Source organism: Kogia breviceps, chromosome 12, assembly GCF_026419965.1.
Source record: "Kogia breviceps isolate mKogBre1 chromosome 12, mKogBre1 haplotype 1, whole genome shotgun sequence".
In the NCBI taxonomy this organism is placed as follows: Eukaryota; Metazoa; Chordata; class Mammalia; order Artiodactyla; family Physeteridae; genus Kogia; species Kogia breviceps.
The window spans coordinates 43,994,919-44,021,975 of NC_081321.1; the positions used below are offsets into that span (position 1 = coordinate 43,994,919).

Consider the following 27,057-nt stretch of genomic DNA (forward strand, 5'->3'; position numbering starts at 1 on the left):
GAGAGGCCCGCGTACCGCAAAAAAAAAAAAAAAAAAAAAAAAGTCTAGAACAGGTTGGCACATTTTCTGTAAAGGACCAAATAGCACATATTTTAGGCTTTGTGGTCCATAGTTCTATGGCAACTACTCAGCTCTACTGCTGTAATCTAAAAGCAGCCATAGACAATATATAAACTCAAATGGGCATGGCTGTGTTCCATTAAAACTTTTTCCACAAAGTCAGGCAGCAGCATGCAAGCTGTAGTTTGCCAACCTCTGATCTAAAACAAATACACCTCTTGGAAAAGTCTTTCCTGGAACCCGTCAGAATCAGTAGCTTTATCTTCCCTCTGCTCACATATTGCTTGTGGTAAGATCCACTTCCCACATTTATGATGTCTTCTTATACACTCATCTCAATTAGGGAGTAAGTTCTTTGAAGGTAGGTGCCATTTTGCTACATGAACCACCCCCCCACCAGCCCCACCCTAGTGAATTCTTGCCGAATAGATATTCAATGAATACTGTTTCCAAAAAACCAAATCTACCTTAAAAGGAAGATTTGGCATCATTCATGACATTCAAAAGAATGAGCAGCAGGTTCTAAAAGTAATTTTGAAGAAGCTTAAAAAAAAAAAAAGCACTACTGGTATCATTAGAGTACATATATTGCCACTTGTGCTCTATACTGTGATACGTTCATCGGTGACCTTGTATGTATGAAAGTAGTAGATTCATTGGGCACAGGAATGTCCTTATGCTTTTTTTTTTGGCGCCACTAAAGTACCTAGAGTGCTATTAGATTTGTGTTAGGTGCATGATAAATGCTCAACAAATTTATAATACGGTACACTGTGGTAAAAAGATTTTTTTTCTCATGATAGGGAGAAGGTGGCAGCAAATGCCTACAAAAGGGTTTATCAAGATTTGACAACCACAGCAGGTGCAGTCATTCCAGGTTCCTTTCCTCCTGTGTACTTTCTTGGTTAGGAGACATTGGGGGTGGAGGCTTCCCTGCCTGCAATGGAATCCCAGATTCCAAAGCAAAGGTGTTTGTGGGACAAGGGGGAAAGGCATTTGCATATCTTCTATAGAAAACGTCCCCAAATCCCAGAACACATAGGGAAGACATGGATTTGGAGCAAACGTAAACCCTGAAAAAATCACAATTCAGATGACTGGTGAGAGTGCTTCAGCTGTGCAGAACAGGAGTCAGGAGGGAAGGATGTAGGAGGGTACACAAGGCAAAGAAGATATGAGGTGCACACTCCTCCCAGACAGAACTCCTCCTAAAACAGAGGTTAGTTCTAAGACAAGAGTAGGTTACAAAGCAAGGAGGAAGTCAGGGGAATTAAGGTGAGAGGAAGGCCAAAGCAGAGGAGAACCTTCATGAGGGGAGTGATGTGAATTAAGAATTGAGAGAGTTGAGTAAAAGGTTTATTATTAGTGCAGTCAACACCATGGAACAGCACATATATAACACAACTAGCAACCTGCAGAGACACTAGTGCAAAGGGTAGGGAAGCCTTAACTGAGCTTCCTGGCTCCATCTGAGGGTGACAACAGGAGGGTATGGGCCTGGGTAAGGCAGGCAGGGGCAGAGGGGAGTGGAAGAAATGTAGTAACCAGACTAAGTATAGCAGCGTTTTCAAATTCCTGAGCACAATGTCCTGGAGCTGGAACATATGACTGTTCCTCACCCCCTTCAAGCTGTATTCCCTCCTCCCCACAGTTCCAGTGGAACCATGACCCAGCTACCCAGACCTACCGCAAGCTGGCCTGGAAAAAAGCTCCCAAAAGAGAAGCTTTATGGCCATCTCTCTCCAGCCCCACTTCCACCTGCATATCAAGATAATCATACCCACTATCCCTCCCCTTCTCTTACTCTGCTAGTCACCCCAGGGATTAAGGAATGCCCTGGGCATCCCGAAATGCAGCTGAAGTCCTAAAGGGGTATGGGTGAGACAGCACAGCCTGTACTCAGAGACATAATTTCTATCCCATCTTGCCTGATGAAGCTTAGAACCCAGCTATATATATATATATATCTCCAAGGAAACCGGGTGTTGGGAGGAGTGGCGGGCAGGATTTCTTCAAAATTAATACTCGAAGTCCAGAGTTTTACAGTGAGACCCTAGATGGGCTGGGAGCAAAGTTCTCCAGAGGGCACAGTCATTGATGCTGGACTGTCACATCCATCACTGGAATAGAGGAAGCTCCTCATCTCAGATGGGTTATGGAGGATTGGGGCAGACTTCAGTTCAGCCAAGGACTCCCTTGGCCTTTCCTATATTAAAGCCAAAGGTTGTGCTGAAAAGGAAAAATATAAAACAGACCCCATCCCCGTCCCACCCTATCCAAAAATCCCCACAACAGGAACAGCAAAAGAAAAGTTTTAAGTTTTGTAAAATTTTTTTTCTTTTTCCTTTCTTAAAAAAAAAAAAAAAAGTAAATAAATTAAATTGCCAGCAATGTGGCTGGGCTGGAAAAGTGGGGTAGCCATAATCAGGCCATTCTTAAAAAAGGAAAACTGTGAGGGAGGGAGTGAAATATAAACAAACAGTGGACAAAGAAAATTATCAAAATAACTAGTTACAATCACAGGGCTGAGAGAGAGGGGTCTATGGAACTATTATGGCCTGTGCCTGAGGCAGTGCCTACCCAATTTCAGCAAAAGCCAGAGAGCTGCTTCCTGCTGAGCATATTCACCCCAATGGACTAACCCCTCACCCCAACCCTGTCATTCTCTAATCGTCAGAAAGTGTAGGAAAGAAGAGCTCATCTGGAAATTGTCGGCATCCCCACCTGCACATCTACAGACCCGGCGGGAGCCCATACCTGTAAGGTGGGCTGAACAGGGTATTGCTTGGCACAGAGGTCTAGTCTTCCCCTAAGGGCCATCAGTAATGGCCTACTGGCCTCATTATTTCTAGGGTTTTGTTCCATCCTTACCATTCCTTTAGGGTGTCTGCTCCCCAGAGCCGTCCTCTAAATGCTGTTTATAGTGTCAATAGGCCTGCCTGCTCTGGATTCCCTGGTTTTGGAGGAGGGGAACAGTTAGAGATGCCTCACTCCATCCTGATCCTCTAGAGAAAATGAGTATCTTTGTGCTTTCTGAAAATATCTGGAACCAGGGACCCTAGGCAGGAAAACAGAAATAGAGGTGGGGACTTTCCCAACCAGATGGAAAATATACAGACGTTTTAGGGGAAGAAATTAGGCAAATGGAGGGAATCGGGGTTTCCCACCTGAAAGCCTGAGCAGAGTGCCCTGGGGCCCTCTTCAGTGGCAGAAGAGCAGGGAGATGTGTGGCTCTAGCGTTAGCCACGGTATTAAGGAAAGTGGGGAGGACTCAGGGCCCCGCTACTGGAGTGACAGGATTTTCTGATTTTCATCTCTTCCAGATAGCCCGTCGGGATCTCCTATATCTCTTCCACGCCATGCGCAAATATCATGACAAGCCCTGGCTCCTGCACCATGTCATCACCCATGTGCTGGTTCTCACAGGCCATCACGACAACAGCCTGCTTGCCAGGGATGCGCTTGGCCACGTAGTTCTCATAGTAACGCCGGTTCATCTGTCTTGTCTCTAGTGTGGCCAGACCCTGGGGCCAGCTACGCTCATGGGCATTTTCGATCAGCTCGTTGACAATAGACGCAGGACAGCCACTCTCCACCAGGGAGCGCTTGATTACAGCCTGGAGTACAGCATCTGGGGTGGAGATCATCCCTCCCCAGCGGGTCACTCGTGCCGGCTGCAGGGAGTTCACCCACCTGTGTGGAGGGAGTTGGAGGTGGTCAGTCCAGCTCATCCCCTTTCTCTGCATTGGCTTTTCTCCTAATAGGAACGACTGCCTGCTGTGCACTCAGCCTAACTCGATTCCTCCTTCTTTCCTTCCATCATTAGTTCAGAAACTCCAGATCTTTCCCTAGCTGGTCCCATCCGAGTGTCACCACATGTTACTCACCAGATTAAACTCGAGAGTAGGGTTCCTGTTATTTTTCTTAAAAATTCCAATACTTAAGACATGGTGCCTGGCATGTAGTAAGTGCTCAACAAACGTGTACTGAATGAAGCAATTATTCCTCTATTCTGTGTCCCTCGCAGCACTATTTGCACTATAGACTGACTCACAGTCTATGAACTACGCAGAACTCCAGAACTGAAAGGGATCTTAGACTTTGTTTACTTCACTTGTTTTTGCTGTATTTTATTTTAGACGACTTTCCTGGATTTGCACTCCCTTCTTCTCTGAACTGTAAGCTCCCTGAAGTCAGGGACAATATCTTCTCTTTTTGGTCTTCCTAGCACTCCCAGAGCCTTTAATACAGGGCTTTGTACATGTGGGTACACATCTAACTCTTGGGTAAGCTTTCCCTTCCAACCACCCAAAAGAATATGAGATCCTCTGCTAGGGTTGAAGGTTATCGCCTTCTCCTCTGGCCCTGTTCTTCATCCCAACATCTGAGAAGCAGTGGCCCCAGCCCAGGCCTCTTCTTACCCTCCCCCCAGGGCTCAGTGCCAGGACGTGGGATGAATGACTCCACATCCTGAGTGACACTCACTCTAGGATCTCGTTGTACTCAATCGTCTCCTCCAGGCTCTGAAGGTTGGGGTTGACACTGCGAATTGCACGCATGTACGCCTTGAGCAGCTGGATGTCTCGCTTCTGTGGGGGGGAAGGAGAACAAGGGATAATGGCTAAGACAGACAGTAGATGAGAAACAAAAGTCTGTCTGAGAATGAGGGAAATGGAGAGATCTGAGGAACAACCAGAGTGGAAGCTTCATGAAGACAGGGATACAACTGTATCATTCCCAGCTGTATCCCCAGTGCTTAGCATAGTGCCTTCAAGGGAAGACATTTGATAAATGTTAAGTAAATGAATGCCACTGATGGGATGAAGGGAAGCAAGAAGAGCTCCAGCCTGATTCACTGCTATGCACAGGCAGAGTTTCCACTGACCAGGCTCTCAAGCGCACACACAGATCTGCTGCTCTCGCCTGCCACCCACAGGCGTGAGGTTATCTGCATATGAAAGACGTGTTCTGCCCTGTGTTCTCTGCGCCCTACCTGCTCTGCCAGCTGGTGTTTGTGTTCTGCTGAGGTCTTTTCCAGCTCTGCAATTCGTGTCTGCTGCTGCTGTACCACTGAGCGCAGGTGCTTAATGCAGTTGTGGTTTGGCAGCTCATCTTTGGGCATCTCCAGGCTGCCACCCGGGGTGGGAAAAGAACAGGATAGGAGCATTAATGGGACATGTGAGCAAAGGCAGATAACTGCTGAGAGGGCTTTTTCCTACCTGAAATGACTAACATTCATTCATTTCCAACATTCAGGCGCCCTCTTGCTTATTGCCTTCATTTCCTTCTCCCCAGCTCCCCCTCGTCCCTTTGCTGTGTACTTCCTCTGGGCCTCTTTCCCTCTCTAAGACAGTGTTTCATCTCCCACGTGGCTCTCCTTTCCTCCTACAGATTCTGCCTGTGCACTCATTCCTTCTGAGAAGCCCTAGATTCACAGCCCTAGCTATCAGTATTTAATCAAATATTTCACACCCCAAAGAAAGAAAAAATAGGACAACAGGGAATATGAGAAGCCTGGAAATTAGAGCAGTCAATCTGACAAAGAGAAAAGTAGTACTGGATGAAAGGGAGGAATAAAGTAAATCAGGCTTTAGTGGTATCACAGAGATTGCTGAATTGCTGTCTCCCTTCTTTTACTAAAGCAAGAGCAAAAAGATCGTAGCTCGGAAAGCAGCACGGAAATGAGATCTTGGAGCAGGGAGCCAGGGAGGCCAGGAACACTCCTTGCCTGCAGGAGACCTCTTCAGCTAGTGAGCAGGGGATCCAGAGACAGGGGTATAAATGGGAAAGTCCTTATCTGTGTGGGCAGAAGAAGGGCAGGAACCTTACCCACAGCCCTGTTCACAGGTCACAGGCCGTTTTGGGTTGTGCTCACAGTCACTGAGGTGAGACATGAGGTTGTCAAGCCGGACGATAGCACTGCAGCCAAACACAGCGTTGTCGCAGGCGATCTGCAGCTTTGACAACATGTTCCGCATGATCCGAGGTACTGGGCGCAGGTGGGCGACCGTCACAACACTCCGGTCCACTGGACACGTCTGCTGCTGAGAGAACCACTGGGTGATGCAGGCGTTGCAGAAAGCATGCTCGCAGTGAGGCGCCTAGAAGGGAGAGCAGGGCAAAAGGGGCACAAGAGAATTAGGAGGAGCTAAGAGCCTGGGTACGATAACTCCGCAAAGCCAGTCAAGCCTCTGCGCAGCTTCTAGGACCAGAGGTCCCTGGGGTCACAGCCAAGTATAGATCTACTGTGGGGCAAGGCGTTGTGGGGGACAGGCTTCAGATATGTTTCCTGTGCCCAAAATTCCAAATGGATTGTGACATAAGACAAACAAGTAAAAGGTTATATAACAGTAAGAGATATAAATAATATTCCAGGACAATGAGAAAGAGGACATAAGGTAGTCAATTATTAATTGCCAAATTGGATTACATACTCAATAATTGCCAAAGAAATCCAGAGGAGGGTGAGATCTTTCCAGTCTAGGTCAATCAGGGCAGGTATTTATGGACAGGACAGAATTTGATATGGGTTTTGAGGGATAAGTAGCGAGGAGGCAGGGGCAGAGATTTACTGGCAAAAGTTCAAAAAAAATTTTCTTTTTTGGCCACACCAAGTGGCTTGCAGAATATCAGTTCCCCGACCAGGGATTGAACACGAGCCACAGTAGTGAAAGTGCTGATTCCTTAACCAGTAGACCACCAGGGAACTCTCCCCCAAGTTCTTATTTTATGAGGCCCAACCTGAGGCGTTGCCCTGAGTCCCAATGACCAGGGCAACCCTCGAAAACAGGACTAGATTTTTGTAGAATCACATTCTTTTCAGTTTCATAAAGATCATATTTCAGCCTACTTCCTTGATAATGCAAAGTGAGAGGACTCTCTGGCCTCTGTGGAGGTACAATCTGGCCTCCAGCATGGGACAAACACAGTAGGCACTCACTAGATGTTGATGAATGGATGAATGACTCGAGCACTTATTATGTCCCAAACATTTTGCTACGTGCTTAAGATAAAAAAAGATAGACAGTTTCTGCCTTCAAGATGCTCACAGACACCAAAGACTGTAACACAGAAAGGCTTCATAAGGAAAGAAGTCATTCTCAGTATCATTAATCCAACTGTCAGTACATTTTTATTTTTCACTTAAAGACATATTTGATTCTTTTCAAAATCTTATAGACCCTCTCTCTCAAAAAAAAATCCTCAGTTTGTCTACTTTTCCCCATCTGTACTACCACTAACCCAGTTCAAACGATCATCTCTCATCTATATTATTAAGTATGTCTTCTAACTGGTTTTCCTACTTCTACCTTGCCTCTTTATAATCCATCCTACATTCAGCAGCTGTCATCATTTAAAAAGGCAAACTAGATCATATTCCTCGCCTGCTTAAAATTTTACAATGGTTTCCGATTACACTTAAAATAAATCCAAACTCCTGCTCAGGATTTATAAAATTCTGTTTGATCTGGCCCTGTGCCTCTGGCCTCTCCTCACCTCACATCATGCTCCCAGCACTGACTTCAGGCCATTCTGGCTTTCTCTCTGTTCCCTGTCCACACCCTGCTCATTCTTGTCTCTTGCTTTTGCGGCTCCCCTTTGCCACAATGGCCCCTTAGCATTCAGATCTCAGCTCAACTGAACCTCTTTTGTGACCTTCCTATCTAAACCTGCCACCCCTGCAGAAGTATATAGAATGCGGTACCTTTTGTGTAAGAAAGGTAGGTAAATATACATGTACATTCATACTTGCTTGTATCTGCCCACATACACACTGGAAGGATACCAAATAAACTAATAAAGGGCTTCCCTGGTGGCGCAGTGGTTGAGAATCCGCCTGCCGATGCAGGAGACACGGGTTCGTGCCCCGGTCCGGGAAGATCCCACATGCCGTGGAGCGGCTGAGCCCGTGAGCCATGGCCGCTGAGCCTGCGCGTCCGGAGCCTGTGCTCCGCAAAGGGAGAGGCCACAGCAGTGAGAGGCCCACGTACCACCAAAAAAAAAAAAAAAAAAAAAAAAAAAAAAAAAAAAACTAATAAAAATGGTTATCTATGGGGGGATTAGGCGGACTGGGACAAAGATAGATGCAAGACTTTTCACCATATATCTTTTTATACCGTTTTGATTTCTGAACCATATGAATTTATTATCTATTCAAAAATTAAATAAATATGATGTAGGGAAATCAGCATCCCTAGCAGAGGCTTTCTACCCTTGGAAATGTGTCCGGAACCTGGCCTGCTCCTCAGAAGGTAAAACCTGAGTCGGGGGGCAGGTTCTGCCTTAGTCACCAACTGCCACTGACTTCTCCACATGTGACTCACCTCAAATGATAATCTAGAAAACAGGCAAGGCCCTGTCAGGGTGGGGAGGGAACTGACATACCCCATGACCTCTTGACACCACCAGGAGAGCTTGCTTGCACCCAGCCAATCTGCTTCGAATGGTCCAGGGCTAGCTGCCACTGGAATGCAGTCTAATTTTCATTCAGCTCAGCCATCTGTTCTCCTTTGGGTAGTTGAAAACTGGAGAGTAAGAATAAACTCCAAGAATCAAGGGGAGCCCCAGGGAGCTGTATTAGCAGTGAGTGGGGGAAGGGTCATGTGACCTCACTGACTGGTGTCCTGGTTTGGAAAATAGGATTATCTCCAGCTAGCCTGGAGCGGCAGAGGATTAATTGGTATTTACAGAGTATAGGCAATAAGGACCATGCAGAATGGTGTTCCATGACTGTTAAGAATTCATCTCACTCATTATACTTGCCTGGTAATCATGAGCTTCTCCTCATACTTGCCCCAGGAAGATACAATTATCTCTGGTCTGGCAAAGCTGGTAGAGAAATGACCTAGTGAAGGTGGCAGCTTTCACATCAAAATGCAGAGTACATGGCTGCATCAAAAACTTTTTTTTTTTTTTTTTTTTTCAGTAAATCCCAGGAAGAAACTAGGTCAGTTCACACAGTTCCCCACTTCCTATTTGTTAAACAGTAGGCAGGCCTACAGGAAGACTGGCTGATTACCTGAAACACTGTATCATGAAAATAAAGAGAGAACTTACTAGGACAGTCCAGAAGTTCAGTCATGGGTAGGAAGATGGAACCTAGTTAGAGCCCCTGAAGAGAAAAAGAAGCTACCAAACTACTGTCAAGAGGACAGAAACAAATAGCTGACCATTTTACAGCACAAAAGTCTCGCAGTGACCTCTGAAGAAAATCTGAACCACTGTACTTCTGTGGTGTCCACCTCTAGACAGACTCTGGAAGGCCCTATTCCTCTCATAGCCGCCACTGCTCCTTTGCACCAAACCTCTATTCTGCGTGTGTCAGGAGTGCAGGGAGTGGGGGAAGTGGGGCCTGAACACAGTGACTTCCCCATTGGCCCCATTTCCTATGAATATATATTTTTTAAATTTCCAAATGTTCCAATTATGTTTTTCTTTTCATATATAAAAATTTATTTATCTATTTTTGGCTGCGTTGGGTCTTCGTTGCTGTGCGCAGACTCTCTCTAGTTGCAGAGAGCAGGGGCTACTCTTGGTTTTGTGCATGGGCTTCTCATTGCGGTGGCTTCTCTTGTGGAGCATGGGCTCTAGGCGCATGGGCTTCAGTAGTTGCAGCATGTGGGCTCAGTAGTTGTGGCTCATGGGCTCTAGAGTGCAGGCTCAGTAGTTGCGGCGCACGGGCTTAGCTGCTCTGCGGCATGTGGGATCTTCCCAGACCAGAGGTCAAACCCATGTCCCCTGCATTGGCAGGCGGATTCTTAACCACTGCGGCACGAGGGAAGTTCCTGAATATTTTGTACTAGCTCCACTGCCATCTATTGCCCCACCAAACCTGCTATCAGACTGACTCACCTGGACTGGCTCCTCCAAGACTCCACTGCAAATAGGACAGATAAGGTCTTCGTCAACATCCCCCTGGAAACGGGTTACATCATACCCCATGTCTCATCACTGAAACCCAGGTCCTGGAATGAACAGAGGAAAAAGAGGCCAGTTCAGAAGATTACAGATATGTGCCAACTTGATCTCATTGCCAAGATTCATTCATTTGTCCAATAAATATTTACTGAGGGCTTACTATGTGCCAGTCATTTGGGGTGGGTGGGGGGAAGCTGACTCAAGAAATTTAATTCTAATGGGAAAAGATTTTATATAAATATACACTTAAAATATGAAGTGATAAATGCTTTTAGGGTGAGCACAGGGCACTATGAGGCCAAGAGATGTGGATACCTGACCCAGGCCAAAAGGAGAGGGAGGCTGAGAAGTTTTCCAGGACACCAGTGGAACGAGCAAGTAGTTAGCTAGGTTGTGTGTGGGGGCGGGGGGAGCCAGGGCAGGGTGGGGCATTAGGGTTTTAGGCACATGAAGGAGCACATTTAAGAGCCCAGAAGGGGACTTCCCTGGTGGTCCAGTGGTTAGGAATCCGCTTTTCAATGCAGGGGACGCAGGTTCGATCCCTGGTCGGGGAACTAAGATCCCACGTGCCCTGCGGCAACTAATCCTGCGCCACAACTACTGAACCCACGTGCCATGACTAGAGAGCCCACGTGCTCTGAGCCCACGCACCACAACTAGAGAGAAGCCTGCACGCCGCAAGGAGGAGCCCGCGTGCCACAACTAAAGAGTCCATGTGCTGCAACTAAGACTCGACGTAGCCAAAAATAAATAAATTAATTAAAATAAACATTTAAAAAAAAAGAGGGGATATGATGAGTTCAGGCAACTGTAAGTGGTTCAGAAAAAGTTCGATCTGAAGGGTGCAAGAGAGGGAGTATCAAAATACAAGGCTGGAAAGGCAAGTAAGGGCCAGGCCATGAGAAGTCTTATGTAAGGAGTTTGGATTTTACCCTGAAGGTTATGGGGAGCCACTGAAAGACTTAAAAGGAATTATGTGATAAAAGTTCTTTTTTAGAATCACTCTGTAAACAGGGGTGAGATTAGAGACAGGAAGAACATCTAGGCAGGAGAGAAGTAGTGAGAGTCTGAATTTAGGTGGTGGTGATGGGAGGGAAGTTCAGGAGAACAAAGACTCAAAGAGCAGCGAGGCTGCCATGCCCCTTCTTTGGGCTCCTAAGGGTCAAACCCAAACAAGACATCACTGAACAGTAACTGAAACTCCCCTGTGGACATCCAGCCAGTGGGCTAATTGGAGCAAGGATGGGCACCTGATATAAGGGCAGACAATCTACAGACCAGCCATCAGCTGTGATGTCCTGAAAAAAAATGAGCTGAGTCAGTCATGTAGTTCTCAGGAATTTAGAATCAGGATGTTCAATTTAAAAGGGTGGGGAGTGGGGGATTTCCCTGGCGGTCCAGTGGTTAGGACTAGGCGCTTTCACTGCAATGGCCCAGGTTTGATCCTTGGTCAGGGAACTAAGATCCCACAAGCTTCGTGGCAAGCCAAAAATTAAAAATAAATAAATAAATTTTTAAAATAAATAAATAAAAGGGTGGGGAATGGGATGGATGCAGAGAGGCCTTGATAGGTCAAGTGCAAGCTAAAGTACAGCACTGGACTGAGTCAAGACTGACTGGATTTAGATGCCCGGTTCTACTACTCATTAGCTGTGTGACCTTGGGCAGGCTTATGTATACTTCCTAAGCCTGCACTGCTTTTTAAACAGATAAAATTGGTATAACTAACAATAGAAGTGACTCTCACAGAGTTGCCCTCAAAAAAACAATACATATAAAACATTTAGCACAATGCCTGCTGGCATATACTAGGCACTCAGTACACAAGAGTAACCATTATTTAGGTATACTTTTTTTTTTTTTTTTGGCCAAGCCACACAGCATCTTCGTTCCCCAGGAATCCAACCTGTGCCACCTGCAGTGGAAGTGCGGAGTCCTAACCACTGGACCGCCAGGGAATTCCCTATTTATGTACATATCTAATTTCTACTACTTGATTAAAAATTCCTTAAGAGTAGGAACTCAAATGCTACATTCAATTTAGCACCAAGCACAGTTCTTTAAAAACAGTAAAATGTTTGGTGTGATTAAATGTTGCTTTAACTGGGAGCTTCCCAGCAGAGTACAGTGGACATGTATTTTGCCTACCTAACATCACATTTTCTGTAAACAGCATCACAATTTTCCTTCAGGAATCAGAACCTGTTTCCTAGTGGACATGTGACCCAACCTAGGACAGTGAGAGAGATGCTTCCATTGGAGCTCTCATGGGGTTTGCATAGCTTGTAGGATGTACAATTCAGAGTGATCAGTGACCATCTCTGCCATTAATGAGGACAGCCTACTTACAGAATGATGCCATAATTGGGAATTCCCTGGTGGTCCAGTGGTTAGGGCTCTGTGCTTCCACTGCAGGGGGCATGGGTTCAATCCCTGGTCGGGGAACTAAAATCCCACATGCCACACAGCATGGGCCCCCCCCCCAAAAAAAAAGAGGCCATAATGAAGAAAGCAGAGCTGAGAAATCAAATTCAGGTGAAATCATTTGAGGGCCTGGATTCAACCATGCCTGAAGCCACAATCACTTTCTGAACATAAGTTACATGAGTCAGTAAACTCCCTATTATGTTTAGGCTGGTTTGAGCTGGGTTTTTATCTCTTTAAACTGACAAAAATCCTGATTAATATAGGCTAATGGAGACAAGAAATCACAAGGCTCCCTTTGGAACCACTTATCTTTCTTTACCCATTTTATATAGGAACAACGATACCCAATGACACTGCTACAATTACACTGACCTCCATCACCACCATTTCTCTGTATTCTTCTTCTTCCATCTCTAGGGCCTTAAGTTCAGGGCCTTGGGCTTACTAACAATCCCTCTGAAATTGTCACTCTAAACCACCTAGGTCTGGCTATCTTCCTCTAAAATAGGGATATCCATCTATTTGTCTCTCCTCAGACCTTTGACCTTCTGTTCCTATGCCAACATTCCCTTGAATAATCCATCAACAGTAATGGATTAGAGTGAGTACATGAAGGGTGATATTAAAGACATCATAAAGTGAAATGTGAAACTCAGAACTAAGGCCCCTTGTGATTCTCCTCGTTGCAACTCACTGAACTGAACAATGAGGACAGTGGTAAGAGAGCCAAGAACAGTCCAGTGTCACTGTCCTGTGGACCTCCACTACTGAGAGCTGTAGTGCAGACCATGGCGTTGTTCACTTTAGGAATTCTACTCCCTTTCTCTCTCATCCACATGGCTCCAGGAGAAGCTGCCTCACTAGTACCGTGAGACTTTAACCTAGGCAGCAGCTGACTGGGACAAGGGTGAGCACACAACCCAAGCAGGGCCAACGGATCCTATTTCTGAGAATTTGAGCTTGATACCAAGAAAGATGAGTTGGTCTTTCTTTGCCTGTCATGTGGACTGAGGAAGACAAATCTACAGAGGGAAAGAAAAGACTGAAACAGACACAGTGAGAAAATCCTGGATGAGAGCTAGAAAGTCCTGAGGCTTCAGAGTGACTGGTTTGTTCACAAGACCCAGTTGCCTTCCTATCTTTGGCTTCTGTGAGAAACCCTGTGTATCCTCTTTTTGCTTAAGCTTTGAGTTGGGCTTCTGTACCTTTTTAAAAAAATATTTATTTATTTATTTATTTGGCTGCACCGGGTCTTAGTTGTGGCAAGCGGGATCTTCGTTGCCGCGTGCAGTATCTTTAGTTGCGGCATGCAGGATCTTTTAGTTGCAGCGTGTGGATTCTTAGTTGCGGCACGTGGGATCTAGTTCCTTGACCGGGGATCGAACCCAGGCCCCCTGCGTTGGGAGCACGGAGCCTTAACCACTGGACCAGCGGGGAAGTCCCTGCGCTTCTGTATCTTACAGCCAAAAGAATCCTGGCTCAAACAACAACAAAGAGACAGCATACAGAATTAGAAGTTTGGAGAGGGATGGTTTAAATTAGGAGTAATGAAGGCTCTAGGACACTAGGATTAGAATTAATCTGAAAGCTATGGGAGTACCTGAAGGATTTTTGTTGACATAAATTTACAGGGTTTAATTTTTTATCTTGACAATTTCAGACTTACAAAAGATCCCATATATCCTTCATACAGACTCCTTAAATGTTAACATTTAACCACATTTATCATTGCTATATATATACACTGATCGATGGATAAAAATTTTCTGAACTGCTTAAGAGTAAACTGTAGACTTGATGCTTTTAACCCTAAATAACTTTACTGTGTACTGTATTTCCTAAAAAGAACATTATTTTATATATTGATAGTAAGATTATGAAAATCAGGAAATTAACATTGATGTAATACTATATTTACAAACCATTTTTCCAATTTTTCCAACTGTCCCAATAATCTCCTTTAGCAAAAGAACATTCAAGATTATGTTGAATTATGTTACGCACTGAATTGTCAAGCTTCTTTAATCGTTTAACTGAAAAAGTTACTAAATCTTTTTTGTTTTTCATAAATTTGACATTTTAAAGAATACACACCAGGTATATGAAAATGTCTCTCAATTTGGATTTGTCTGATGTTTCCTCATGATTAAATTCAGGTTTCATTTTGGGCAAAAACACCAAGGAAGTGGCATTGTGTTCTCAATGCATCATATCAGGAGCACATAATGTTGATTTGTACTGTTGCTGGTGATACTAACTTTGACCCTTTGGTTAAGTGCTGTCTGTCAGGTTTCTCTGCTGTAAGAGTTATTATTTTTTCCTTTGTAATTAGTATAAATGTTGTAGGGGAGATTCTTTAAGTGTGTATACACCTGAAGGATTTTTAAGAAATTGACATGATCAGCTTTCTGTTTTAGACTGGCAGATTCTGGTAGCTGTGTAGAAAATATAGGGGGTAGGGAAGATTAGAGAAAGTGAGACCTTTGTAGGAGTTTATTGTAAAAATTCAGATTAAGAAAAAGTATAAAGGCTCAAACCAAGATATTTCAGAGAAGGAATCAGGAATCAAGCAGTCCAGTGGTTGGGACTCTGCACTTCTACTGCAGGGGAGCCTGGGTTCGATCCCTGGTCGGGGAACTAGGATCCCACAAGCTGGGCAGCGTGGCCAAAAAAATAATAATAATAATAAATAAATAAAAATTTAAAAAGAAGGAATCTGAATCTATATTGGTTCAGGAAGTAATAAAAAGATGACTCTTTTGTTTCCACCTTGGATAATTAGTGGTGAATTCTTATTTACCAATATAAGAATTTAAAAAAAAAAAGATCTGGATGGGGTAAAAAAGTAATGATCCTAGTTTTAGACATGTAGAGTTTGAGATTCCAAGTAGAAATCCTGAAGGTAGTAGCTGATGGGTTTTCAGAGGCCACACAGGGAAAGTATACAGAATGAAAACAGAAAATGAGGGTTGATCTGAAGACTATAGAACCCTGGGGAGCATTGACTCTCTGCTTTATTTTTTAGTTTTTCTTTTTTCACAAGTATATATGACTATATTTTCATTTTAAAAAAATACAGCCTCTTGGGACTTCCCTGGTGGCGCAGTGGTTAAGAATCTGCCTGCCAATGCAGGGAACACGGGTTCGAGCCCTGGTCCGGGAAGATCCCATATGCTGCGGAGCAACTAAGCCCGTGCGCCACAACTACTGAGCCTGCGCTCTAGGGTCCACGAGTCACAACTGCTGAAGCCCCCACACCTAGAGCCCGTGCTCCGCAACAAGAGAAGCCACTGCAATGAGAAGCCCGTGCACCACAACGAAGAGGAGCCCCCACTCACCACAACTAGAGAAAGCCCACGAGCAGCAACGAAGACCCAAGGCAGGCAAAAATAAATAAATCTATATTAAAATATATATATATATATAGCCTCTCTTCCCACCTTCCTCTCCCCATCCATTGCTTGGTGAACATTCATTCTTTCAATTGCCCTTCTTTGCTATACAGATCCTTTTTTTGGCTGCGCTGCACTGCATGGGGGATCTTAGTTCCCCAGGGATCGAACCCATGCCCCCTGCAGTGGAAGCATGGAGTCTTAACCACTGGACCTCCAGGGAAGTTCCACAGATTCACATATGAGTAAGACAGATAAGGTTCTTTCTCTCATGTAGTTTATATTCTAGTGGTAAGAATTTCCAATCCACCAGTCTAAGCCTTGATTACAACACATTCTGCCATTACCCTCTCATGACTGAAGTTTGCCTGATTGCCAATTTTTCCCATGAAACAAATCATGTTGCAATTAACATCCCTTGTAACAAGATTTTTTTGGAGCACAAGAACAAATCTCTCTCCTAGGACAGATTCCACTGAGAGGTGGAATTGCTGCACTGAATGGTGTGCCTGCTATTTGTTTTCCTAGACACCTCCATACAATACTCTGGAAAGGCCTTTTCAATTTACACTACCAACAACAGTGCATGAAAATACTTTATCAGTGACATTTAAAAAGGGGGACAAAAAGGAGCCTGCAAAAAAAGACTGAGAAAGATTGGCCAGAGATAAGAGAAAATTCTGGAAAATCCTGGAGAGAAGATGGTCACAAAAGTTAAGGGAGTTGGGGGTGTACGGAGGGGGAGGGAAAGGGGAATGCTTGTTTCATGAGTAGAGTTTCAGTTTTGCAAGATGAAAAAGTTCCAGAGATCTGTTTCACAACAATGTGAATATACTTAACATTACTGAACTGTATACTCAAAAATGGTTAAGGTGGTAAATTTTATGTTATGTGGTTTGTTTGTTTTTGCGGTACGCTGGCGTCTCACTGCTGCGGTCTCTCCCGTGTGGAGCGCAGGCTCCGGACACACAGGCTCAGCGGCCATGGCCACGGTGGGCCTAGCCGCTCTGCATCATGTGGGATCTTCCTGGACCGGAGCACCAACCCGTGTCCCCTGCATCGGCAGGCGTACCCTCAACCACTGCGCCACCAGGGAAGCCCTGTTATGTGTTTTTTACCACACACACACACACACACACACACACACACACACACACGCGCGCGCGCGCGCTAAGGAAGTTGAATGCTTAGAGGGAAAAGATGTGTCAAAAACTGCAAACACAAGTCAGATTAAAAAAAGCAAAAACTGCCAGGATGTGGGACTGTGGTCACCACAGCAGAAGGCGGTTCCATGGAGTTGGGTGGCACTGTGGTGAGCAGTTTCAGCGAGGCATTGGGAGTGGAAGACAGACTGCAGTGGCTCACAGTGAGCAGGTGAGACAGAGAGATGCGGACCGAAGACAACCCTGTCAAAAGCTTGATTTCCAAGGAAGGATAAGAGAGAGAACCAGCTAGAGGAGCACTAGACGCTGAGGAAGTGGGTTGTGTAGGGGTGTTTTTCCTTATGATGAGAAAGGCTGGAGGATGTTTATGTACTGAGAGGAAAGCACTAGTGAAGAAGGAAAAGTAAATACGGGAGAGAGTCTGGTCACTGGGGAAAAGGTAGGAAGGAGATCTGGAATTATGTTAAACAGGAAGAGGGATACACTTAAAGCAGTAAAAAAGAAAGGATGGTATTAAAAGAGGTGCAGATAGTTTTTCAAAAATCACACCCATAAACTTTTAAAAATCAGATAATCACTTATTCATTTAAGTGAACAGTGAAGGTATAGTTACGCTTAATTATGGTAATGTAAGCCCATCTGATGGAATAGCATATCTATTTTAAAATGATGCTTATGAGGAATATACAGTAATATGATACAATAATAGATTAAAAAAGTAGGAAACAAATTTGAATACAGATCTGTTTAAAAACGTATATATTTAAAATAATCCATGTATAAAGAGACCAGAAAGAATTATCAAAATAACAATTGTTTTATTTAGGTGTAGGACTAAGAATAATGTTTTTCTTCTATTTTTAACTATCAAACGTTTTATTGAGCATACATTTTTTGTCATAATTCAACTTTAAACAGTCTTCCACAAATATGGAAAAATATTTTTTTTAATTTAGAAATTATTTAAGAGTAAAAAGTATAGGAATGCTTTTACTTTTGAAGTTCAGGAATAAAAGATGACAGAATTTGATCACACCCAAAAGTTTTCCCTATTGACTTGATTCAGACAGTCTTATTTTTGCATTGAGAGTTAGAATGGACCATAAGAGACCATCTGGTTTAACATCCCAGGGCTGGAATCCTCTCCACAGTACACAACCGTCAATCACCCTGTGCTTAGACAGTCCAGGGAAAGGTCAAGATAGGGTGCAGCAGGAGCACAGATGAGAAATATCTAGCCTAAACTCAAATCTCCCATAGCATTCTAGAATGCCTATGTGGCTCTAAAACAGGGTACCCGGAGCTTCACCTGTGGACTGACCAATATGAACACAATGGGACTATTACCACCTTTCCTCTCTACTTCAATTAATGCAACCTGACACTGGTTAGTGCTGTTCTGGATGATAGCTACCGCCACTCTCATAGTCAAGACAAACACACAGAGTTGGGATGAAAGGAAGGCACAAGAGAAAGAGTCAAGAATAGGTGCTACCTGAGACAGCCTCTACATGATAGCAAAAATATCACCAAATATCTATAATTTACCTGTTGAACTGCTGACTTTACAATATCTACCTCAAATAAACAAATTGTAATCTGGTTTCTCTACAATAGCTATTAAATCAATCAGAGGAAAAAAAAATTATTGCTGCCTTAAAATGAACCAGGTATGAAGTCTTCCAAGATACACTGCTAAGAGAAAAAAACTACAGTATATAATAGTATATGTAAATGTGTCACCATGATGTGCCACATAAATATGCCAAAAATAATATGTATGACTATGCTTTCATATGCATGGAACACTCCACAAGGATACATAGGAAACTGCCAACAGTGGTTGCTTCTGAGGAAAGGTCATTAAGGAACAGGAACAGGGGGAAAATTTTAATTTCCTCAGTTATTCCTTTGTACCTTTGAAAAAGATTTTCTCTGTGTGTGTACTCAATATTCAAATAAAGAAATAAATTTATAATTATCCTAAATTGTGAAAGTATCAATATTAAGGTTAAATCAAAAAACATGTCCAAAATACTCAATGTCACATATACTATATATGTCATTTATGTCATATAACATATACAACATAACATATAACATGTAATATACTATAGCAAGGTCTGGAAAAAATGTACTCTTGCAAGAAAAAGTTAATCAAGGTGAATCATAACAAAAAACCAATGTCCTAAAAAAGTATATTTTTTACCTTTTACCTAGCAAGCCTAATTCCAGTAACTTAGCCTAAAGAAATAATTACACAAGTGTACAAAACAATATACTAGATTGTTCATCTAAACATTGTTTATAATAGCAAAAACAAAACAAACAATCAGAAATGACACAAATATCCAATATAATTCCTTATATCCATAAAATGGGATACAATGTAACATTAATATAACTTAGGTATATTTGTTTTTATTAATATTTATTTATTTAGATTATTTAAATTTATTCATTATTTATATATAAGTAAAATAACATTTATACATATTATATATACTATAGTGCCATGTTTGTTAAAAAATTTTATGTGTGTACACACTTATATTGGAGAGCATCTAGAAGGATATATATTAGAGAAGCTGTCTCTAAGTGTAGACTGTTAGTACTTTTATTTTTTATTTTTATTTTCTCTCCATACTTTTTAAAAATTGAAGTATAGTTAATGTTCAATATTATATAAATGACAGGTGTACAATAAAGTGATTCACAATTTTTAAAGGTTCTACTCCATTTAGAGTTATAATAATATATTGGCTATATTCCCCATGTTGTCAGTACTTTTAATTTCACTCACAGTTTGTTTTTTGTTTTTTCAAATTTTATTTATTTATTTTTGGCTGTGTTGGGTCTTCATTGCTGAGCGCAGGCTTTCTCTAGGTGTGGCGAGCGGGGGCTATTCTCTGTTGCAGAGCGCGGGCACGGGCTCTAGGGCTTCAGTAGCTGTGGTGCACGGGATTAGCTGCTCTGCGGCATGTGGGATCTTCCCACACCAGGGCTTGAACCCGTGTCCCCTGCATTGGCAGGCAGGTTTTTAACCACTGTGGCACCAGGGAAATCCCTCACAGTTTTGCTTTCTTAGTTTTTCCTCCTCTTTTATTTATTTTTTTTAAACAGTGATCATGTTTTACTTATACAATTAAATAATAATTAAATCAATATTTATTATTTCTATATGCTGGCCACAATTCTAAGCATTTCTCGTATATTAACTCAACTCATTATTAAAATAACTCTATGAGTTACTCTGTGAGGTCGGCATTACCATGATCCACATTTTACAGATGAGAAACAGATGCACAAAGGTTAAAAAGCTTCTCCAAAATCATACAGCTAACAGGTGGTGGAGACAGATTCCAACCCAGGCAGACTGGCCCCAGAGCTCAAGCCTTTAACTGCAGCGCTAAACTGCCTCTCCAACTGAAAAATGCAAGTTGCAAAAATAGTATGGTCCCATTTTGTACGGTATGGTCCCATTTTTATAAAAACTTTTTTTTAAGTGGTATATGTAGTGTACACATTTTAAAAATCTAGATGCTGAGATTATACTTTTGATCTATGTTATATATTTCTGCAAGATTTAATTATTTTTAAAAATCAGTTACTTTAGAGCAAGGGGCAAAAATTAAAACAATACCCTTTTCTCGCTTGTTGCTATGGGGCAATGCAGAAAGCAGGCTGAGAGCCTGTATTGTGCTTCACTGTGCTTTATTTGTGCTTCACTGTGCTTTCATTTTAAAACGGTGCTAACAATGTTATCTTAAAGGGGAATACAAATTCTGAAAAGTTATCATAATGGGGTCTCAGGGGATCCTACATCACCAAAAGAAACAGCAGAGAACTTCCCCAAAGAAACAGCCTCAGCTGGTGCAGAGATGGCCAGAGGGTGTGGGAAACCACCAGCCAGGCTTAGGAGTTGCAAAGTTCCTACCATAAAGTCAAGGTTTACAAAACTCTGCAAAGATGCTGGGCACTGTTCTTTCTAAATAGAAACTTCCACTTTATCTGCTTGGAGATGCTCCTGTTTTATCTACCCTCCTATAACTATATCCTTTCAGAGGTGTGGCCTCGAGAATTAAGGGGAAATTTAGATTTCAATTCTGATTAGGGCATTTCCTATTTGTCATCTATTGGAAACAAATGTTGAAATGGTTATACACAGCCTTGGAATCTAGCTCCTTGCCTCGTCTTGTCCTGCCCCTAAGTAGACAGTCAAGCTGACAGGCTAGGCTCCTTGACTATTCCTTCTACTCTCGGGGACTCTCAACACTGATGTAGGGCTGTCACTGGGGTGGGTTATCCTTTCAAGGGGGATGCAGTACAAGAACTCAACCGCTCACTGCCCTAGGGACAGAAGCCTTAATAAAATTGAAACCACGGGGACCTCAAGAGTCATAGCCAGTGACCACATCCACTGGAAGCACAGTTTCCTCAATCTTCTCCTTGAGTTATGGAATAGGAAAAGGCCTTGGAAGGTTTCACTCAAGTTGGGGAGCTGAACGAAAGTAGCAACAGAGGTGTCCCTTTAGACTTATAGGAGTTCTGCCAACTTCCCTGATTTGAACATCCTGAACCCAAACTGAAAACTGCATTCCCAACAGGCCAGAACGAAACCAGGTAATTATGTTGCTATACTTCCTAACTGTTACCCTGGGATGTCTCTCTATATTCCTGGTCAGCATTATTATAAAAATGCGAGAACTTTATTAGACCCCTTCCTATACCCTTTTAACTTACTGTTGCAGTTGTTTTCACTGTTATACCCGTAGAGAGAGCTAGGAATTCAAAACAGATTGTTTCTGGGCTTCCCTGGTGGTACAGTGGTTAAGAATCCGCCTGCCAATGCAGGGGCCACGGGTTCCAGCCCTGGTCAGGGAAGATCCCACATGCCCGTGCGCCACAACTACTGAGCCTGCGCTCTAGAGCCCACAAGCCACAACTATTGAGCCCTCATGACACAACTACTGAAACCCATGCGCCTAGTGCCCATGCTCCGCAACAAGAGAAGCCACCGCAATGAGAAGCCTGTGCACTGCAATGAAGAGTAGCCCCCACTCACTACAACTAGAGAAAGCCCACGTGCAGCAACAAAGACCCAATGCAGCCAAAAATAAATAAATAAAATAATTTTTTTTTAAAAAAAGATTGTTTCTAACGGAGCCTGAACATTTATCCTCCCTTATTCAGGGTTTCTTGAACCCCTGTACAGGTGTGCAAACCATGCACATACACACACACACACACAAAGAGAAACATTACAGCAACCACTTCAACCCATTTTAGAGTAACTGGGCATGCTGTCACCAATTCTTGGCAAAAGCATACAGGTAAAAGCCAAGTGTATGTGCTGTAGTCTCCTTCTAATTCTCCCTCCTCCATGCCCTGAATACAGCAAAGGTGCAGAGGGCTGAGGATTCAGCCCAATTACTACAAATCACCAGACACATAGGAAAAGGGCCCCATAACCTGCCCCAGTGTAATGAAACAGGTGACTCCTAGGAATTTCACCCTAGTGAAGAAAGTAGCTGGTGGAGGGTGTCTCACAGGTGTCCCTAAAACATTTCATCTTATCTCCCTGTCTCCCAATAAATAAATAGATCTGGAAAAAAAGAAAACTGAGTTGAGAATCTAGAAACTTGAGTCCTAGTTCTAGCTATATTACTGACCAATGTGTAATCTTGGGCAAGTTACTTAACCTCTCTGGGCCTCAGTTCCCTTTACTGCACATAAAATGAAACATCTGAAACTACATAAATTCTACATAAGTACAAGAATAGGCTAAATTAGGAGATAATTATATTACAAAAGGTGCCCTGGCTTTATGAGAGCAAAGTCTGGCCTTGCTCTCGTTTGGCAACTCTCTTCACTTTCTAAGTGAAAAAAAGTGGTCTTTTTCATTTAAGCAGTAGAATCCTTAGAGTGAAGTTACTCCCCCTCTTAGAGAACTGAGCTCTTAGGAATTCAGGTTCCTTATTGCCTCTAAAGTTACATTTACTTCCAGAATGCTGTGATCCAGACTAGATTCAGCACAGGAGATTTTTAAAGTTAGGCTTCTTCAGCACGTTTTAATCGGTTCAATTTTAAAAAGAATCCAGAGGGCACACAATTCTTCAAGAACTCCCAACTAACAACTCTAACACCTAAAGTGAGGCTTACCAGGCCTCAAAGACCAGCAAGGACCTCCCCCTTGGTCACCAGCACCCAGCACTATTTGTGTGGTTACCCCAAACCTCATCTTCATCCTATATACACAGCCCCCTTGCCAGTACAGACAGGTAAAAGAAACGGAAAACACAATCCTTGTCCTCAAACTAAGGTGCAGGCTTGAGCCCAATGACTGAGTACACAGGATATAAAACACATAAAGAGTAAAATTTACTAAGCAATTTACCAACAAATAAAAGTTAATAGTTCATGTAAGACAAAAGTATGCAAAGAAGAACAGATTGATGTGAGTTAATCACAGAAAGTTTTACGCATAAAAGAGTTTTGAGAATCAGGTTTTCAAGAGCAGAAGGAACCCAGATTGGCAGAGAAGAGGGTTCTAGCCCAGAATGGGATTCTAAATCAAGGCTCTTTACCTTCCAAGTGTTGGGGGCAGGTTCCCTGTTCACAAGGCTCCAACCCCCTGATGCTTCCACTCAGTGCCACTCAGGAGACGTTCCCAGTAACCCATCTTGTTGGCTATTCTCCGACTGAGTCTTCCTTCCTAGGGACAAGCTCCATTGCCAAGGGGGTGGATGTGATGTCACAAACAGGAGCACTCTATTAACAGGAACAAGGAAGAAAAAGGTGAGTCAGGAGAACTACCTGCACTTGGCAGTGAAACTAGACAGACTGGGATCTGGTGGTTGGTTGAGGAGGACGAGACAACTCCACTAAGAACTATAGGTTTCAAGGCTAGGCATCCAGGCTACCCTCTAAGGAGTGAGATCATCAGCTAAGGAATCACACGCATGGGCCAGGTGATTCAAACATAGCTGAGAGGGGGAGAGAAAGGGACAAGAAGAAAGGTAGGGAAGAGGAGCTGTTTGAGATAGAAAAAGGTTCTTTTATTCAGTGCATACAACTAAAAGTAATGTCAATGAGTCTAAATGTGTGGCTATACAATGCAGAGAGCCATGACAGCTTACATGCACAGTATGATGCTTTAATGTTTCCAGAGTGCTTTCACATAAATTATTTCATATGAAAAGAATTCTGTCCTACTCTCCACTTGGAAAATAGTTTCATAAGAAGATGCTCAAGAATGTTGGTACAGGTGCAATTCTACTTCCAAGTCCAGAAATATTCCTGAGAGGATCAGGCTTTAAAAAAAAAAAAAAAAAAATGAAGAGGCAGTGAATCAGGAAATTATTCTAGGGTAGGAAACTGGGAAGACTAGAGGTAGCAGTATGATAAAGCTGACCAGACTCTCATTACTAGAAGGATGAAACTAAGTAGAGGGAGACAGGGCTTCAGACGCAGAACAGAAACTATTCAAATTCCTTTCCTCACCTTCACATCTATCAATGTTAATGGCTATGTTAGAAAGGATGACGATATTTAGTCATAAAACAGAGACCATATCATCCTGAGTCTGGTATATGTGCTCATTAGTTTACTATGTTCATCAGCCATAACACATTAGTGTGGTATTTTAAAACTAATCAGAGGATAAAAGTGCAAGGCCAGATCCACTTTCTCTTCCCTGTAGTTGGAGGTGGGGGGAAGTTGATCTGTCTCTCCCGTCCATAATACAGAGGAGGGTATAATGCTTCTTCCATTTTGACAACAGCAACAGCCTGGCACAAGCACCTGCACCTCAAGAAATGCTTCCAGGAGCCAGTGCTGTTGGCTATCTTCAGTCTTCCAGTGACAAGTTCCAGACTCAGAAAGCAAACAGTTATCTAGCCTGGGAAAACCAATCCTCCTTTACTGCTCCCTTGACCAGAACAAAACAGGATTTTTCAACTGAGAGGAGGACCAGGAGTCGAGGGACTTGGGTTCTGGTCCCAGCTCTACCAACTATATGACTTTTAACAAGCCATGTATCCCCTCTGTAATTTTCAATTTCTTCACCTGTCAAGTAGGGAAAATGGTAACTGCCTTGTCTACCTTACATATTGTCCAGGAAAATCAAATGACATAATAAATGTGAAAGCATACTGAATACCGCTATTCATAGGTGAGGTATTTGTAGTAACAGACTGCAAAATAAATTTAGAGTACTGACGGCCCATGAGGAAATGCTTGAAAGAAGCCTGTTCTTTCTTTCCCATTACTGGGAACCAGGCACAGCCAAAGTCAGCTGGACACACAGGGAAGTAACATTATGACATCACTCAGATTCCCTACCATTCCTATCTGGGGACAACTATCAGCCTGCAACATTATCAGCTTCTTGCTCTATTGTCAGACTAAAACCACCTGTATAGGAAGGGATTAGACTATCACTATCTCAGCGGAGTACCCAGGAACAGTGATTCACTGGTCTCTAACAGCCACATTTGCTACTAGGTAGAATGAAGTCAGTTTCTGAATGGAGAAGATGTCTGTCAGTCCCTCAGGCAAAATACCCTCACCCCTCTCAGCTTTCTGCTCCTTCTCCGGCCCCCTCCTTCCCAATCCTCAATTTCCTCTGCGTTCTGGTTTGGAGAAGGCTTTCCGGTGTGTGAAGTGTGTGAAGACGGACTGGCAATCCAGGATGTAAGGAATGTGAGATTCCTTCATGGAGGGGTGGGAGGGAGAAGGGGGAAGGAATGGAGGAGGAAGACAAGGCTGTCAAAGACAAGGCATGGGAGAGGAGCCAAGCTATGGCGCTTTGAGGGCGGGGGTTCAGGTTCCGCCGCCCCTGCCCACACTGACCCCCAGTATGTTCCCTGCCTCCCCTTCCGGCCCGTCAATCATTGCCCATTTAAACACCACGTTGTTCCCCCAATTCGCCCCCCGTCCCTGTCCTCCAGCCAGCCCAGGCCCCCTCCCGCACTTCTTAAGGCTCCCCCACTCCAATGGACCTCCCCAACAACCCACCCATCAGCGCCCCTTTATCACCTCTAGACTCCTCCCTATTACTGCTGCCTTCCTCCATTCTTCATCTTTACTCCCATCCCTCCTCCTGACCTCAAACCCCCGCCCCAACCCCCCTGGGACCTTGCCCCCTCCCCTCCCACACCCTCTTTTAGGTGGGAGCTCGCGCAGGCGCCGTACGCACCGCCCTGGAAGCGGTCTGGACTCTCCGTACCCAGGCCTGGCTGGAGCTGAGGCCGCAGCGGCCAAGGGATAGCCCGGGTGCCGGGTCCCAGCTTTTCCTGGGAGGGGAAGGGGAAGGGGAAGAAGACGAGGGATGGTTCCGACCACTCTTCGCGGTGTGTGACGGCCCCTTGCCCCGCCCACCGCTGCTACGCAACCTGGCGGAAGCTCGTCACCAAACTCCTCCTCTTTGTTTAACTCAGCCCCGAACTAGACGACACAAGCGGCCAACGAGGAGAGTTGAAGGCTAGCCAGGCCTCCTCTCTAGACCGGAAGTCTTTATGGTCCCAGCGAGAACTAGATAGTCATTTGGGAGGAGAGCTCTATGTTCATCGCAGCGTGAGCGTCAGCGGCAGAGCTGGAGGCCGACTCTCCCCGAGCGCGAGACTTCGCTTGGAGGGGTGCACGTGTTCGTGCCCTAAAGCTGATGCGGCTTGCTGCGAGATCGTCTCTAGGAGGCTGGCCTGCAGTGACCTGCCGTCTCCCCGGCCCCTCTCCCGTTTCCGGAGCCGTGGTCAGCATCCCGGAGCCTCCCGATCTTATGACTCATGGTCATGGGAGTGGATATGTAGTCAACAAGGCGACCACGGGGTGGGGAATGGGGGAGTGTCTGACCGGACAACCTTGATCTAGGGTTGCCCGCCTCTCCCAGTCGCACTCCTGACGTCTTCACGTCGGCCTTCCAAACACTTGTACAGTTCCCTGAAATACCTAAGGGGAGAGGAGGGAGATAAAATGTCCCTCTTCCCGGGTTGTGGTTTGATTTCCTTAGGGTACAGCACCATGGCTGGGGGTGTGGGCGGGAGAGAACTTGAGCTCCGAGGAAAGTCAAGGTGGAGCCTAAAGCCCTCTAGGAGAAG

At 44.0% G+C, this 27,057-nt stretch overlaps 2 protein-coding genes across 8 annotated transcripts in view; one reads left to right on the forward strand and one right to left on the reverse strand.

The window, feature by feature from the left end:
• The window catches only part of NABP2 (nucleic acid binding protein 2), a 40,740-nt gene that overhangs the window by 8,377 nt on the left and 5,306 nt on the right, over positions 1-27,057 (forward strand). Inside the window, exon 1 of one of the 4 annotated variants that reach the window (XM_059080493.2) lies at positions 26,384-26,711. The exons of 1 other annotated variant lie outside the window; for it this stretch is intronic. Coding sequence is in view for 1 of the 3 variants with exons in the window: in XM_059080490.2 (XP_058936473.1) it covers positions 26,933-27,057 (125 nt within the window). In the remaining 2 variants the exon portion in view is untranslated. Of the gene's footprint in view, positions 1-26,383 lie in introns of those variants that run through there. 2 more of the 4 variants (XM_059080492.2, XM_059080490.2) reach the window with 2 other exon arrangements.
• Positions 1,404-26,740, reverse strand: RNF41 (ring finger protein 41). 4 transcript variants are annotated; one of them, XM_067009506.1, is made up of 8 exons: positions 26,190-26,700; positions 25,531-25,672; positions 23,548-23,731; positions 9,913-10,025; positions 5,890-6,161; positions 5,054-5,189; positions 4,546-4,649; positions 1,404-3,753 (listed from the first exon to the last, which is right to left on the reverse strand). In XM_067009506.1, the coding sequence occupies exons 4-8, from the start codon at positions 10,000-10,002 to the stop codon at positions 3,402-3,404; spliced, it is 954 nt and encodes a 317-aa protein (XP_066865607.1). In that variant the 5' UTR covers positions 10,003-10,025; positions 23,548-23,731; positions 25,531-25,672; positions 26,190-26,700; the 3' UTR covers positions 1,404-3,401. The 4 variants fall into 4 exon arrangements, with proteins under 4 accessions (XP_066865607.1, XP_058936463.1, XP_058936462.1 ...); XM_059080480.2 differs by lacking the exon at positions 25,531-25,672 and having other exon boundaries at positions 26,190-26,740; XM_059080479.2 differs by lacking the exon at positions 25,531-25,672 and having other exon boundaries at positions 26,160-26,740.